This window comes from Clarias gariepinus, chromosome 5 (genome assembly GCF_024256425.1).
Source record: "Clarias gariepinus isolate MV-2021 ecotype Netherlands chromosome 5, CGAR_prim_01v2, whole genome shotgun sequence".
Taxonomy (NCBI): Eukaryota; Metazoa; Chordata; class Actinopteri; order Siluriformes; family Clariidae; genus Clarias; species Clarias gariepinus.
Genome location: NC_071104.1, coordinates 28,145,745 through 28,162,385, shown reverse-complemented (window position 1 = coordinate 28,162,385; position 16,641 = coordinate 28,145,745). Strand labels below are relative to the sequence as shown.

At 40.8% G+C, this 16,641-nt stretch overlaps 1 protein-coding gene across 5 annotated transcripts in view; it reads left to right on the top strand.

The window, feature by feature from the left end:
• pard3bb (par-3 family cell polarity regulator beta b) overlaps positions 1-16,641 on the top strand; it is a 307,077-nt gene that overhangs the window by 209,718 nt on the left and 80,718 nt on the right. For all 5 annotated transcript variants that reach the window (XM_053496440.1, XM_053496439.1, XM_053496437.1 and 2 more), the window contains one exon: positions 11,224-11,433. In XM_053496440.1, coding sequence (XP_053352415.1) covers positions 11,224-11,433 — 210 coding nt within the window. The remainder of the gene's footprint in view (positions 1-11,223; positions 11,434-16,641) is intronic.

Here is a 16,641-nt window from a genome sequence, read left to right as displayed (position 1 = left end):
TTTAATAGAATCGATAGAAAAACTCTGCCTGCTGTAATCATGTATTTTTATAGGCAGTTTGACAAGCTGGTGCACTCTGCGTTTGGCGCTCCTCACGCACACAAACGATATTTGAGGCACAGCTTTAGTGCTCTAAGTGGCAATTGTGGGTGCAGTTCTGTGACCCCAGCTGACAGATGCTCTCTCTCTCTCTCTCTCTCTCGTGTCTCATTGTTGCCGATGCATTTTCAAGCCATCTGCCCTTTGTCTAAAGAGCGCACTGCAAAAAGATGAGATGTAATGAATGTCAAGAACTCGTTTACACCGAGGCCAAGGCAGACTTAATAAGCGCAACGGTTTCAATGAAAAGCAAGCGTGAAAAGAGCAGACGCAGATCATCTGCGCGTAACACGAGCCGTATTGTTTACTGGGGGTGTTTTTGCCTCTAAGGAACATCAAATGTCACAAATGTTTTTCCTGAGTAACAGCCAAACCCACAGACAGCCTGCACTGATGATGGATATGATAAGAAACCGCAGTATTACAAACAAAGCGTGTGAGTGTCCCAGCTTTGGGAAGCACTGTAGGATCGTAGGTGCTTTCATAAAGTTCTATTTTTTTTCCTAGGTTTAAAATCTGAATCTGGAGAGACTTTTGTTCCGTCCTGCGCTTTGATTGGCCAGTGGAGCTGCGGTCACTCGCTGAGGCGTTAGTTACCCGCACCACAAGTTAACTGTTTTTGACAGCTTTGGTTCAGTCATTAGCCTTCAAAAGTCTCGCTTTTTGTAATAGTTTGCCTAAGTGCGGTGTTCAGACAGCCCGAGAAAATGCTCAGGATCTGTCTGAGGTTTTTTACACCGTGCCAGGAACGCCAGCACATCCTGGTCAGGAATTTCTGTGGAAATAAATAGGCAGAATGGAAGACTGTCGCTAAGAAACACAAGACCACCAAAGCGTCTGAGAGATGAGAGAAAGGGGTGCGTGTACAGTACAGTATGTGTTTGCATCTGTGTGTGCGTGTGTCTCAGACAAAGATAAACATTTTTTAATGGGTATTTAATGCTCGTGTTTGATGTGTGTGTGAATGTCGAAACGAGTATGTCTGAAATGGGATGGTTGCAAATCCTGGCTTTTGTACAGTAGACATGCATAAGGGAAAGGATTTCAGTTTGGGTGTGTGTGTGTGTTTGTGTTGGAGAGAGAGGAGGGAAAAGAGAGATTTGTGCTGGCTGGTAAGTGTGCAATTTTGTGTGTTCGAGAAAGATATCGATTGTATTTATGACAGCTGTGCTGATGAAGTCTCTGCGATTCCTTACTTCCTTTGTGTCCGTGTCCTTTAACAACCTTCCTCCAGATTACTTTCCTTCTGAGTCTGCATTTTACTCTCACTAGCACACACATGCACACACACACACAAGCACACACACATCACTGCGTTGACTGAAAGACAGATGATTGCTGTCTGAGGCAGAGGCTTGGGTTAAGAAATCACATAAATCCCTTCTCTCTCTCGCTCTCTCTTTCTCTCTCTCTCTCTCTCTCTCTCTCTCGCGCTCTCTCTTTCTCTCTCTCTCTCTTTCTGTATGTCTGTCACACTGAAGCTGGGATTTCAAAGCCTCTTCACCTTTAAACATTAAACATTACACATACACATTATCTTCCACTCCTTTCAGATTTTGCCATTTTCATATTTTCCCTTTCTTTTTGAGGCCTGTCTTCTTTTCCTCTTTTTCTCCTTGGCTGTGTTGTCCTTGTGGTTGTTGTGTCCTCGTCTCCACTGTAGTTATAATGCGCATGTACACGTGCATGTGTGTGTGAGACAACAGACAGTGAGGAAGCCAAGCCATTTGCACTGAATCACACAGGCCTTCAGAAGCCGGGCCATGTTTAGAAATCAGCAGTCGTCTGATCCTGCGTGTAATTGTGACTTCGAAAAACAAACAGGCGTCAGCCAACCGAGAGCTCCTCTGTCATCCTGTTTCTCCCTCTCTCTCTCTCTCTCCTGTGTTTCACACCCTCGCTTTGTCACTGTCTTTCCCTCTGCGTATTTTCCCTCCACCGCTCTATGTTTGTAATTGAGAAGAAGTTTGGTGTTGATGTGAGCTGAAGGCCACCATGTTTGCTTGATTGGGATTGATGGATTAATTTGTCTAGTCGAAAGCCATCTGGCTTTGTAGGTGTGTGTGCTTGTGTGCAAGTGTGTACTGCGGTTTGCAGGTGTGTCTGTACTTAAAGTCTACATTTTTTTCCCAAGATACCTTCCTCTTTTTCACACTCCCTCTATTTCAGTTCATTGCTCTTCATTACCAGGTTTGTCACCATCCTGTACAAGCAGCAAATGCAACATGGAAATGTATACTGTAGTCTAGTTCAACAGAAGACTTGTTTAAGAAAAGGGAGGACATGTCCTGAACTCATTGCAATTATCCTGAAAAAAAGGTAAATCCATGCCGTCGAGCATCTCAGAGTACAAGAGTCTTTTTTTTCTCTCTTCCTTAAACGTGTTAGTGATCTGTTCTTTAACATGGGGGGTTTGGGGGCTCTTCTCATCGCTGGGTCGCCATATCGAACCATCCAAGCCACACACAACTTGACACAGGTTTATGCCTTCCTGATGCAAGCCTGCCATTTTATCTGAACTTGGGACCCCCACTGCATGCTGGGGTTTGGGCATTGGGTGGGAATTGAATGTGGGCCTTTTGCATTGCAGGGGCGGAACAGCTGTTCCGCTTTATCCTGTATTCAGTGTCCTAGGGCGCCTGGAGTCTATCCCAGGAGACTTGGGGCAAGAGGCAGGGTACACCCTGGACAGGGTGCCAGTCCATCGCAGGGCACACACACATACACACTCACAGACACTACGTGCAATTTTGGAACGCCAGTTAGCCTAATCTGCAGGCCTTTGGACTGTGGGGGGAAACCGGAGTACCCGGAGGAAATGCACCAAGCACGGTCCCTGGAGGTGCAAGATAACAGTGCTAACTACTACACCCCTGTTGTAGTGTAGTTCAGGCAAACAGAATAATTTTTTTTTACAAAATTGGCCTTCATTACTTAGGAATCTGTTTTTCCGCATGCGCACAAATGATATTTTCCCATGCTCAGTAAGTAACCCAACCAAATAATATCAGGTCCAGAACTCATACTATTTACGCACATACAGTCTTTAACTAAAATTATGCTAACTTTGATTGCCAGCCAAAGGTAATACAAGTAGCCCAGTTACTGGAAAACCGCCCAATCTGGTAGCACTGCTTGCTCAACGTGGCATAGTCTGACGAGGTAAAATCCGATTTGATGTTTCTTTTCCAAAATGTCATTACCTTAACAAAATGGCTTGAGAGATATGGGATCCATTAAGCTCGTGAAAATACTGCACCTGTCCCTCTGTCTTATTCAAGATCAAGGCTGCTACACAATAGTGTCCAATATTTGCACATGACCTAAAATGCTAGTGTAGTGTACAAGTAAATAGACATGTGAGCTACAGAGCATTATTATGGCAAACAAATGTTATCGGTTAATACAATTTTCATCTGTTAAATTCTTATCAGCAATTAGTTGATTGACGATCAAACATTAACATCTCTAGACACACTTGAAGACATGACACTCATACAATGCCACTGACTGTTAAATTTCTCCCCTGCAGGACAAGTTTACGTTCTGTTATTGTGAAATCTAGAGCAACAGCTCAGCAAAGAAGGTCAAAGAACATCACATGGACATGACCTATGCTTTGGTGCATCACTTAATACAGGAAGCATTGGGGACAGGAACTGTGTTGGGAACTTCATGAATTGGGTTTCCATGGTTTGCAACATTATGTTCATCCCCATGGTTTTGGAACGGGATGCCCATCGGACCTATATGAATTTCCTGGACATGTGTCCACATATTTTTGACCAAATAGTGTACCTTTTATTTACCTTCTCTGTAATAGAGCAACTACCCTATTTAACATCTACTATGTTAAACATCTACATTTTTAACAACATAAACTCTTTCTTTTATATATATATTTTTAAAGACATTTCTTCTCTACAGGTCATTGTTTTAGTCTCCGGTTGCATCTTGTCTCTGTCTATTTCTAGTCCTTTATCTTCTCTTCTATAGTTCTATGGAAATGTCCATCTTCCTCCCAGATTGTCCATATGCTGTATTTTTTTATTTCCTTTTTGTTTGCCCAGAATGTCTAATAGAAGAGACACAGAAAATGCAGATGTGTAGTAGAATTAGTATAAAAGCATTGTGTAGATAATTGTTGTTTTTTTGTGGAGAACCCCCCCACTCTTTAAGACTGCTTTAGTATTTGGTCTGCTTCAGGAGATGGATTTTATTAGGTTGCACTGGTGTGCTGGTAACCGCGCTCGGCCATCGATCACCTTGTTTTCCCAGTGACAGTCTCCCCGTTTTGCTCTCTCTCTCTCTCTCTCTCTCTCTCTCTCTCTCTCTCTCTCTATCCGAGTGGCAGTGACCCCCTGTGAGCCCTTCCTTCTCCTCTAACCCAATAAAGGTGAACCGTAATTATGAGATGTCTTTTTAAAAGTCTGTCACCGGCAATTATAGCAGCAATACATCTCCTCCTGCTTAAATATTGTAACAAGGACCGCGGTCAGAAAGCTTTTTACTGGTCGTCTGACCCCCGCATCTGATCCTTAAAGGCAAATTTCACATCTTCTAGCCATCTTCTTGAGAAGTGTGGATAGACAGATGGAGTTAAAATTAGCTGCAGATGGTTTTCCTGCTGTTGAACATAAACATAGATTAAAGATTAGAATTCTCCTTTAACACAACAAAGTCAATCATATCAATCTTGTGGAGGTCTTTTTTTGTACAGTATTTGCAAAAAATTTTTTTTATGTGTGTAGGCGTAGGGGAGGATCACACGATGGCTTTCACATCATTTGTGGAAAATTCACCACTGCACTTTTCAAACACATTCTCATCAGTTACACTAGCACAGATTTAAGCACAGTTCGATATGTAGAGGTTTGGGTGCAGGTCAGATAAAGATCATGTTCTCAGCTCTCTCATGATGCTTTGTAAATGATTCAACACATGGCAGTAGAAAAGTTTTTTTTTTTTGTTTGTACAGTATGTTTAGGGGTGAAAAGTATAATAATTCAATACATTAAAACTTTTTAGTTGTTTTTTTCCGCAATTTTACAGTTTTTATAGTGTGATATAGCAAAATGAAAGTAAAAAAACATTGCAAAAAACAAAAACACTTGTAATCCTCGCACATGCTGCATCAGCTATTGTTTGCTGAACAAAAGCTAATTAGCAGGTTTAACAGTATAAATCAGCCACATAATCTGTCAGGCTAATTTTATCAACAATACATGGCAACATCTTCAAACACAGATAGAAACTCATGAGCTGCCTGGAAGATCATTTGGAGAAGCTGATTGGACCGCCACTTTTAAAACCTTTACAGACCTTTTTTTTCTTTAATCAAATACACTGCCAGGATGGTTACCACTTTTTACTGGACACAACCGACTGGTCGACAGAAAACAAAGACTGACCGTGCCATATAGACCTGATTTTTTTGTGTTTATTGTCATGGCAACCAGCTCTGCATAGCTCCCTCCGATCCTCCAGCACTGCTCGCCTCGTCCCACCATCTATCAAGGACGACATTCATCCAGACTCTTTTCTGTCCTGGGACCTAGGTGGTGGAACAAACTTTCATTAGATGCCCGTTCCGGAGAGTCTTTGGCGATCTTTGAACGACGACTCAAGACCCATTTGTTTCTTCAATACTTTGACTAATTACCCCAAAGTAATAACATTGATTATTTCATTGATTGTTGATTGAATAACATTGATTATTTAATTGATAATTGATTACTTAACATGATTACTTCATTACATTGAGATGTACAGTATTAGGCAGCAAATAAACAGGGCAACCTAAACATTATTGGACACCAAGTACACCCTAGGACAGTCGTGTTCTCTGATAGCAGTGGCTTTTTTTAACAGCATTATGTGCCCTGACCCACTGCAAACGTCATTCAGGAATGGTTTCAGGAACATGATAAAGTGTTCAAGATGTTGACTTGTCCTCCAAATTCCCTAGATTTTAGTTTGATTGAGCATGAACAAAGCCTTATCCATATGGGACTTAAAGGATCTGCTGCTAACCTCAGGTTAAAAGGCATGAAAGGCAAAAAGTTGACCTACTCAATATTAAGCAGGTGGTTTTAATTTTTTTGAGGAATGGGTTGTGCGCGCTACCAGTCAAAAGTTTGCACATGTCTTATAATTCTGTTTTTTTATTTCTTTCTACATTGTAAAACAATGGTGAAAGCATCCAAAATATTCAGTAATCTTTCTTGAACAGTCGATATTGGGCTACTTATGCTCTCTAAAGCCTTTAATCTGATGTGCTGTTTATTTCTGATTTTTGAGGCTGGTAACTCTATATAAACTTCCCTGTGGTACTGTAAGTATTGGTAAGTTTTGCTCATGTTTTCCTGGGATGGTCTTCATGAGAGACAGTTTTACCACAGTGCTTGGTGGGTTTTGCAAATGCACATGCACCATTCCAGAAGAGCTGACCTTCGTGTCTTAAAATAATGATGGACTGTACACATACACATGTATGTATTCATCTACAGAGAATTATTATGGCAAACAAATGTTCAATTCAGTCGAGTAATGATTAATCGCTAACATCTCTAGATCAGACACACTCATAACTTACAGGTGCACTTACCTGTGCAATCTCCAGACATATATTGGCATTCGAATGAGTCATACTGAAGGGTTTAATAACTTAAAATGTGGTGCTGTCATAGGATGCCAGCAAGTCAGTTAGTGAAGTTTTTGCTCTTCTGGACAAGTTTAAGTGATGTTAGCCATCTGTTTAAGAGCCATAGACCACACCATCTCAGAGAACATCACAGCAACATCACATCTCCTTTGTTGCACTTATTACAAAGTTCCTCTGGAAAGCAGTGTCAGCAAGAACTGTGTTAGGAACTTTATCAAGTAAGGTTTCCATGGCAGAGCAGCTGCATGCAAGCAAAATTAAGATCACTGCGCATAACACTAAATGTCAACTGGTGTGGTGTTTGGAGTACAAGTTCATTTTAAAGCCTGGAGTTTTGGAATGGGGATGTTTAGAAAATTCAAATGGGTCTGATGATCATAAACTGAGGAATGTTTATAACCTTTAATCTCAATATAAAAATTAAATAGTCAGTTCACCTCGGTTGGATTCCTGCCTCGGGTCTGTGTGCGGTATAGAAGATGAATACATGAATAATTTGACTAAAATGAAATACCTTAGGTTCTGTCTGTAAAGTTGGTTTCATTGTCCCCCAAAAAAAAACTGCTTCGGAAGGTCTTGGCCTCCTGATTAAAATGAAGTGGTTCTTATCCTTGATTTTGTTTTCTTATTTATTTATTTTTTTTTTTTTTCATTACTTTTTAAATCACATCACATAATTGTATCAGAGCAACAGTGCGTTTCATTTTCGTGTTGAATTTTGCCCAGTGATCAGACGGAAGGTAAACAGGTATACTATTTTCTCAGGACCTGACCATTCAGGACTTCTCCTCACCCATGTCAGTGAGAAAGAAAAGTCTCAAAAATACAATAATAATAATAATAATAAAAAAAAGTCCTAAATGCTGCTCTCCATCTGTGGGTAGTATGTGACTGTGCTCAGTTTGATGGACAGGAGTGCATCCCATAAAGCCGCAGAGTACACATCATTCCCTGGTAAGAATGTGCAGAGGCAGGCAGACAGACGGAGGCGGCGGTTGACAGGAAGTCCTCGGCAGAAACATCACGGTGACAGCCGACCTTTAAAATCCTGCTTTCTTTCTTGTGTCTTGTAAACCTGGCGATGCTGTGCTCACAGTAGTGCACTAACAGGTGTCATGTGTTTGCCTCAGCTTTAATGGGGTCCCCCAAATACATAGACAGACACACACACACAGATAGGGAGAATCAGGTAACATGCATCTAAAGTGACATTTAGCGCCTTCAAACACTGCACACCTAGTGTTAAAGACACACACAGAGTAAACCCCTTATTGTCTTGCATGTATGTTGAAAATTTCTACCCGATTTACCTTATGGCCCTGCTGTCCCATGATAACACCTCCGCGGGAAATCTTAACCAAATATTAGCTCTCATGCTCAGGTCCACATTAGTTCTTTGAATCTCAGCCTGTGATAGGGTTCTTCATGAACTACCATCTCTAAAGTTTATTTATTTAAGCATTTATTCAGTGGACAGCAATAATTAGATTACTTCTAAAGGAACAGTCCTGCGCATTGAATTAAATCTCTGTCCATCTCACCATGAAGGTGTGTAAACTATTGCAGCTGATGTCACACATCTGTCCATGCTGGTCCTGTGAGGCAAACAGGGATGCCAGTGCGAAAACACATGTACAAAACCAGTCATGGTAGCACTTTCAGCAATGTCGAGAATCTCGTTCAGAATTGCCTCTGAACTGTCCATCTTGTGTTTCATGGATCATGCAAGATACAAAGCCAACTAGCTTCTACCACAAGGCTAAATCCCAAATTCCTCACATGAACTAAGGTACTACTTGGTGTGTGGAGTAAGTGATTATACACCCTACATAGGGCCCTAGCTTTCCATTTTATGCTATTTGGGATTCAACCCTGGACTAGTTAGTTATGTTATGCAAGTTATGCTATGTTATGCTATCAGTTATGTTATGCTAGTTTTGCTATTGGTTATGTTATGCTAGTTATGCTATTGGTTATGCACATAATTCTTTGGAGTGTAAAGCATAGCACATTCCATAGCACCATCTCATTTACACCCGAAGCACTGAATGAGCCAGCAAACACTACCAAATCCAGGAGGAATCACATATTTGTACACCTTCTAAGGTAATCACCTTATGATAACAAATCAAACTTCTGCAAATGAATATCCTTATTACCTTCTTCATCTATTTCACACACTTGTTTTTCTTTTGAATAATTCTCAAAGTCCTGAGTCGTAGTCATGGTAGTTGTGTCACTGCAAAGGATCAGTATGCGATGACCATGAGCTTGATGTTCTACACGTTTCCTTTTTTGTTAATCTTCCTTACTCTTTTTTTTTTGTTTATTTTATTTTATTTTATTATAAAGCCGTGTAAAGTAAATACAGAACTATAAATTACACTAAAATGTAAAAGATATTAGTGTAATAGACCCGAGATTCCAACCAAAGCTGCTCTTGTGTACTTTTATTATACAATGTTCATACTCTTGAGTGACACCAAAAGTAAAAAGTCATTACGATTAATTACGTGTACATCGTGAATTTTATTTTTAGAACAGAGTTACTTAATCGATGTACCATCAACATATTCCTTATATTTCTGTTTTAATTTCACAATAGTGTTAGTGTTTCTTTTGTTTGTTTTTTCACATTGCGTTGCAAGTAGGAGTGTTGGTTTTTGGTAAACAGACACGTAACAGATGTGGTGACAGAGATTAGATTGGTAAAACAAAAAAGAGGACTCAAATTCTCTTCTCTGTATTATTTTTCTCTCTCAGGAGTCCAGTCGCATCTGTACATCTTTTCCATTTTTTTCTGATTCTGTCTCTCACTGTAACCGACCGTGTCATCCAGACAGTCTTCTCCTAAGGAGGTAGAAGTCCTCTATTGTATCGTTCAAGATCTGTATTTCCAAAATTGCAAGGCGTTAAGGCTCATCTCATCTCTTCACCCTGCTTTATTATGGATAAATATAAATATATGTTTGTTAATTATTTTCATGTGTCACTGTATACAGGTGAATTGGTGGCTTTATGTTTCAGTTCTCTGATCAGCTCTGTTTCTGATAAATTTTCTTTTTTTTTTTTTTTTGGTAAACCACTGTGGCAAGCGATGAATAATTTGATTTGAAAGCTTCTCTGTTCTTTACAACCGGTTAAGGTGACTTGCCGTGATCTACAGTTTTACTAAAACACTTCTGTTATGGTTCGAACGTTTCATATTCACAGCACAGAAGAAACTGTTTGGGAAATTGGAAAATCTCTTTTGTACTCATCTTGTTACCTGCCAGGACACGATGAAGCCTCATTACACTCCAACACACCCACCTACTCTAGGCTTTTTCGTTCTATTATCCCAGCTAATGACAGACAGCACTCATCAGAAACGGGGTTTTTGAAAGGTTTAAAAAACACACATCAGTCTTCCTTCTTCCCCCCCCTCGCTCCTTTCACCCATCTCTCTGCCTTGTCTTCAATCATACATGTTTCCAGTGTTCCTACTGATGTCTGTGTGTGATGTAGGCTTCCCATTTTTTGTTCTTTTTTTCTGCTCTCATCTTCGGCAAATGAAAACACCGTTCCCTCTTTCATTTAAACAGCCATTAGCCAAACAGGGAGCTGCAGCGCCGGTAAAGCAGCCGGCAGATTGGAATTCTAGCAGGGCACAAGATCTGTCGATACAATGATTTCCTTACTTATGAATGAGAGAGTTGTGCTGCTTTAGCTAATGGTCTTGGGTGCAGGGAATGGATGAACAAAGATGGCTGGAGATGGAGGGATAGAGTAAAAGTGAGAGAAAAAAGAGGAAAGGCTCTGATTGATGGAGGTACTGCTCTCTGGTTCAGTCTCCTCATTCATCACTTGCTGCAGAGCACGGTGTTTAAAAAGTCATTTTCATAAGAGCAAGAAAGCACCGAGGCAAGAGAGGGGGAGGACGAGTTTAACCCTGACTCATGCACACACTTTCCTCGTCTGATACGTCCAAATGCCATGATCTGAATTAATATAAAGTTTTAATATTGCTATCTGTTATTCCACATGGTATACATTAGCACTCTACAGCACGGTATGCATCCTTATTTTTACATTAATGATGGCAGTTGTGACAGAAGGGTGTTTTTTTTTTTCATAGACACAGTACTGTAATTCCACCTTTACTGCTGCGACCATGCACACAAGTCACACATTGCAGGTCCTTATTAGCTTTTTTACTTTTTCTTGTGCCAGGAGAGAATGGTCGTGCTGTTGACTCCGTATCTTTAATCAGCCTGCATAATGAATTATTAATATAAGGAAGAATAAATAACAGACACAGTTTATTTATTTATTTGTTTGTTTGTTTGTTTTTGAGCCAATGTGACCAAGTTCACAGATATTATACAGTCTATAATATCACATTAAATTCCATGCATGGAAAGCATTCTGCTAGGAAGGAAAACTCCAAACTAACATAACTTCTCTATTCTACTCCTCAGCTTTCTCTGGCGCGGAGGTGGGTCCTACTCTAGGCCTGAAAAAGTCCAGTTCCCTAGAGAGTCTGCAGACGGCCGTGTCCGAGGCTCAGAAGAATGACCTACTGCTCTTCCACAGACCTCGTGCTCATATGGGAAGGGGCCGCGGCTGCAACGAGAGCTTCCGTGCTGCCATTGACAAATCGTACGATGGTCCGGCTGAGGAGGACGATGGTAAATAAGCACAGCACACGTTTGTTTGTGTTCATATCACGTTAAAGTAAGCTTTTATTGTCATTTTAACCATATACAGTTTCATACACAGTGAAACGAAACAACCGTCCTCCAGGACTAAGGTGCTACATGCAACGTAAATTAACAACATAAATTAACAAAAAAAAAACCTAATTAGCCAACTTACAAACCTAATTAGCTGACTAGCTGAGACAAGACAAGAGCATTTACAGGTTGGTTGTGTACAGTTCCTTATTAACCCAGTATAGGTTAACCGCTTTGAGCCAAGTATAGTAGCAGTGATGTTCTTGGACTACATAAGGACCTTATGTAGTTGGCCTTTTGTTTCATCTCGTATTCTATAGTCTTGATGTATTTGTTTTCAGCGAATGAAAAATGACAAAGTTTGCTGAATGGTACAAATAGTCGAACTGTTAAACTCCCTGGTAAATATACAGTAAGCTGCACCATCTCGGTGTGATATGGTGTAGGGATGGCACTCCATTCCTGCTTTGCTGTTTATAGTGTTTATATGCGTTCTAGTATGATCGTCATCCCTGTACCTTGCTTTACATATTTTGCTGTCCCTGTGCTCTGCTGTGTTTGTGTTATGTGATTTGATCTGCTGTGTTAATATTGTATGTGCTGTGTTGTCACTGTGCTCTACTGTGATTAAGTGTTCTTTGTTGTCTCTCTCTGTGCTGTGCCTTTCACAGTTTGACAGTATCAACTGAACACTGCAATGTGCTGTTTAGCCTTTGTGCTATGCTGTCTGTACATGCTGTGTTGGTTTTTCTGTCTGTGGTCCATGTCCATGCTGCGCTTTGTCACTTTGCTATGTGTACTGTAGATGTGTTACCATCTCTGTGCACGACACTATGTGGATGGCCAATGTTTTCTTTGTGCTATGTTGTGCTGTCTACCCTATGCTCTTTATTGTCTAGAATGACTGTATCGTATAGTCGTATAGATGTAATTTTTTTCTCTGTCCTCTTTCCCATGTACTGTACTGTGCTGTCTCTGTGCTATGCGCTGTGTATATGTCTTTTGTTATCCCTCTTCTATTCACCATGTAGATGTCTTGTGTTGTGTTGTCTCCGTGCACTGTGTAGATGTGCTGTGTTGTCTCTGTGCTATGCATAGTGTAGATGTCTTGTGTTGACTCTGTGCTATGACCTGTTGTCTCTGTCCTATGCACTATGTAAGTGTGCTGGGTTGTCTGTTTGCTATAAATCGTGTACTGTAGATGTGCTGTGTTGTCTGTGGTATGTATAATGTAGATGTGCTGTTGTCTGTCTTTATGCGCCCTGTAGATGCATTGTGTTGTCTTTGTGCTGTGTACCATAAAATGTGCTGTGCTGTGCTGTCTCTGTGCTGTGCACCATGTTGATGTGCTGTTATCTCTGTGCTGTGCACCATAAAAACGTGCTGTGCTGTTTGTTTGCTCTGCACCCTGTCTCTGTACTATGTCCCATGTACGTAGATGTGCTTTGTTGTCTCTGTGCTATGTAAATTGTAGATGTGCCGTCATCTCTGTGCTGTTTTATCTCTGTGCCAAGTCATTAATGTTTTGCCTCATAACGCGTATTGTTGTATCGATACACATTGATGTGTTCCGTGTGGTGTGTCCATTGTGATAGAGGAATGGGAAATAAGGAGTTAAGTGAGCAACTGTGTCCCTGCCGTGTGTTTCCTGTTTTCTAACACCAGTTTAATTGGCCATCCTGAGAGAGAGCAGAGAGTATCCAGACAGAGAAGCAGAGGGAGAGAAAGAGAGACGAAGGAAAAGAAGAAGAAGGGAAGAAAGTGTGACAGAACAGAGATGTTGCTCATTATGCTCAGTGCGAACAGGCTGGCTCTGACAGATACAGCACAGTTGAGGAACAGCAGTCTCAGACTACACACACGCACACAATTCAGTACTATTTATTCTACCGCATCCACACACCACCTGTGCCTTCTCCGTACTTTCCTCCGAGATCTGTTCGAGCATAAAACAATATATGTATAAGAATTAGAAGCTAAATACACATTCAGCTTCTTCTAGGATGTCATCCTTCACGCTTGGTTTCGCCTTTCTAGCACGAATATTCTTCGTCTTGTTTTAGATAGGAATTTTTATCTTTATTTAATCTGATGGCAGCCATGCAAACTTTGCCATGAAGAATTTTTATTTGTTATATTAATCAAATCACTGGTTAATCACTAGTTTATTTCACCACGATTTCCACTGGGCACTCGTGGCCCACAATTCCACTCGTGGTATCATCGCTGTCGGTGTATGGTTCCACTACAAGTTCATCCAGTTAGTCATTTAAAAAAATTCTCAGTTTTATTACGTCCGCCAAAAATTTAGTGAACACAGTAAGAACTCGTATAAACTTGGAAGGAATGTGGTAGAAACGGCTTTGGGCGTAGTACAGTAAGTTCTGACTTATGAACAAGTTCTGTAGGGAGTGCATGTTCGTAAGTCGGATTTGTTCATAAGTCTGACAAAGTGAGTTTAATACACCTTTGACCCAAATATACAATGTAAAGTAAAAAAACAAAAAAAAACTCAGGTTTGGTGTGTTGATTTCCTCATCATACTCTCACAAGACTGCGCCTTTAAATCGTAAGGTGAATCTTGGTCATCTACAGTGGGGTTACCTGGTATCATTTACAAGCAGCCCAGAAAGACATCGGGAGAGGACAATGCTACATGGCGTTTACTGTGTGCTTAAACTGATGCTATTTCGTCTCAAAGCTGTATTGGACTATGAACTTTCTTGTTGAGGATTTTCCTGAAATTAGGATTATTCATCATTGGGACAGCTTTACAGAAAAGTCATTTTCTATCATCAGACTTCCAGACTGATTTCTCGAACCCGATGAGGCCGACTCATTTCTCTCGCACTTCTTATTTGCACGAACATACAATATACTGGACATTAGACACTATATACGTTCACTTACACACTGAAAATATCGTATCAAATTGTAAGTATTGGTATCTAGTGCGCTGCACTGTCTATTTTTGTACATGTGAGCCGCAATTTGTTCTACAAATGCCCGTAGGCCCTCGGTTCGTGTCTGTGGCAATTCGTAACTCGAATGTTCCTAAGTCGGGGACTTACTTTATTGTCTCATTTTATGTGGATCTGCCAGCTTTTTTCTTTTTCTTTTTTTTATTATAACTTAAAAAAAAAAGCCTGGTAAGGATGTGGTCGAAGCTAGTCAGAGAAAGTACTTGATGATGTACAGTAGTAACAATGGCATTGTCCAATTAACAACATAACCAACACCCATAGGGACTTCACTGAGGTGCAGTTCTATACTACAAGCATGCCATGGATCGAAAAAGCTGGATTGCATTCTAAGGATGTCACTGCGTTGTTGTTGTTACATCACTGAAGTTCTCACTACAAACTGCAGGCAAGTGCAATGACTTTGGTACTGTAGGTTCATGCCACGTTGTAGAAGACTGCATTTAAGAAGTTTTTGTAGTGCTTACCATGTTCATGGTGATGTTCAGGGAATTCAGTATAACTATTGGATCAAATTCCTCCATCACCTTATGTTGAAAAACACAAGCATGCACATGAAATGCACATGTCGCGGCATCTACACCAACCTGACAACCTAGTAAGCGCATGACAAGCGCCTGCTTACCCGGCCTGATAAGATCATTATTAGAAAATTAGTGACATAGCTAGGATGTAGGATGAACTTAAATGCACATTTTTATTTTTTATTTTGACCTCCTTCTCGCTGCGTTCTTCAGTATTTTTAGGATGCAGTGGGAACTACATTGGCTTTGTCAGTGTGTGACTGGGGCCTTAAAGAAAAGACAAACTGTATCATGTTTATTTAAAAGAAAAAAGTTAAACCCAGAGTATAAAGCATGGTCTTAAAGACATTAGAGATTTAATGAGAAAGAAATACAAACACAACCCCACATCTGTCCTGATTAGCCTAGCTGCGTATCGTCTTCTTCACTGTAGGCCAATCATCATCGCGAGAGCTCGTCTTTCCTCATGTAGCAGTGATTCTTCAGAAACATCACCATAGCAACATTTTCATGATGTTCGCTGTGTTTTTCCTCCCGGTTATAATCCTGTTGCATGTAAACAGTCTTCTACTCTTTCTGCTTTTAACACGTGCATGTCTTCGAAACATGAAGCAAAACTTTTTGAATTAGTTTCCTCATTAACACAAATTATCATCATTCCTTTTTTTTTTTCCTCTGTCTCTCATTGATGCTGCATTCAGTGCGAACACAGCTGGTGTTTACCGACAGGTGGAGATGGTTGGAGATGGATCATTCGCACACATCGCACATGCAGGCACACACACACACACACACACACACACACACACACACACTGGTTACAGCAACAGCAGCAGTGAGAGGGACAGTAATTAGGCACATAGTGTTTCCCTCACATCTCATTAGCGTCTGTGCCACGGGCTGCTAATCCTTTCGTGTCCCAAGAACAAGGCTCAACAGCCAGCTAGTGACTGTACAGCACAGACCTTCACATCTAAACCTATAGTACACGTCCAATCAATCTCTTGTTTAAGCAGCTTTGCAGGAAACCTTACCTGTCTGAATGTTGGTGCACAAGTTCAGGTCCCCATCTATGGGGGATTACGAGTGTGTTTCTGACTCGTACACTCAGGAAACAGTGACGAGAGACTGAACACGACACGACAGCGTTTAATAATCCACCTTCGCTTTAAAAAAAAAAAAAAACTGTCATGCATCATAAATCAGTATGGAGAGCAAATAAAAAGGGAATTAAGGACAGGATTTGGTTTGCTTTGAAATGGCTTCCTTTGGATTCCTTTCAACTATGTGCAGCTCAATTACAGCTTTGATATATTAGAGCGTGCCGATGGCAGGTAATGCTCTCCGAGCGCTGTCGTCAAAGCGATTCCTCTGCCTTCTTCCTCCAGTGATGTGTTGCATTTGTAAAGATCTCTTTTTTTTTTTCCACTCGGCACAGACGTCTCTTACTTCCTAATGTGCAGCGGATTAATAAGCAGGCCGCACATGAATGGGAACAAAAGTAAGTTGGGATGCGAGTTGGCGCTCGGCAAGATCTGTAGCAGCCCTTTGAGGATGCGTTGTGTTTCTGCCATTCAGCCATTTCTCTATCCGCATGGATTTATGCGTCTGCTCTACTTTTGTTTATGCGGAGTACAGCCTTGGTTCGAGTCCCAACA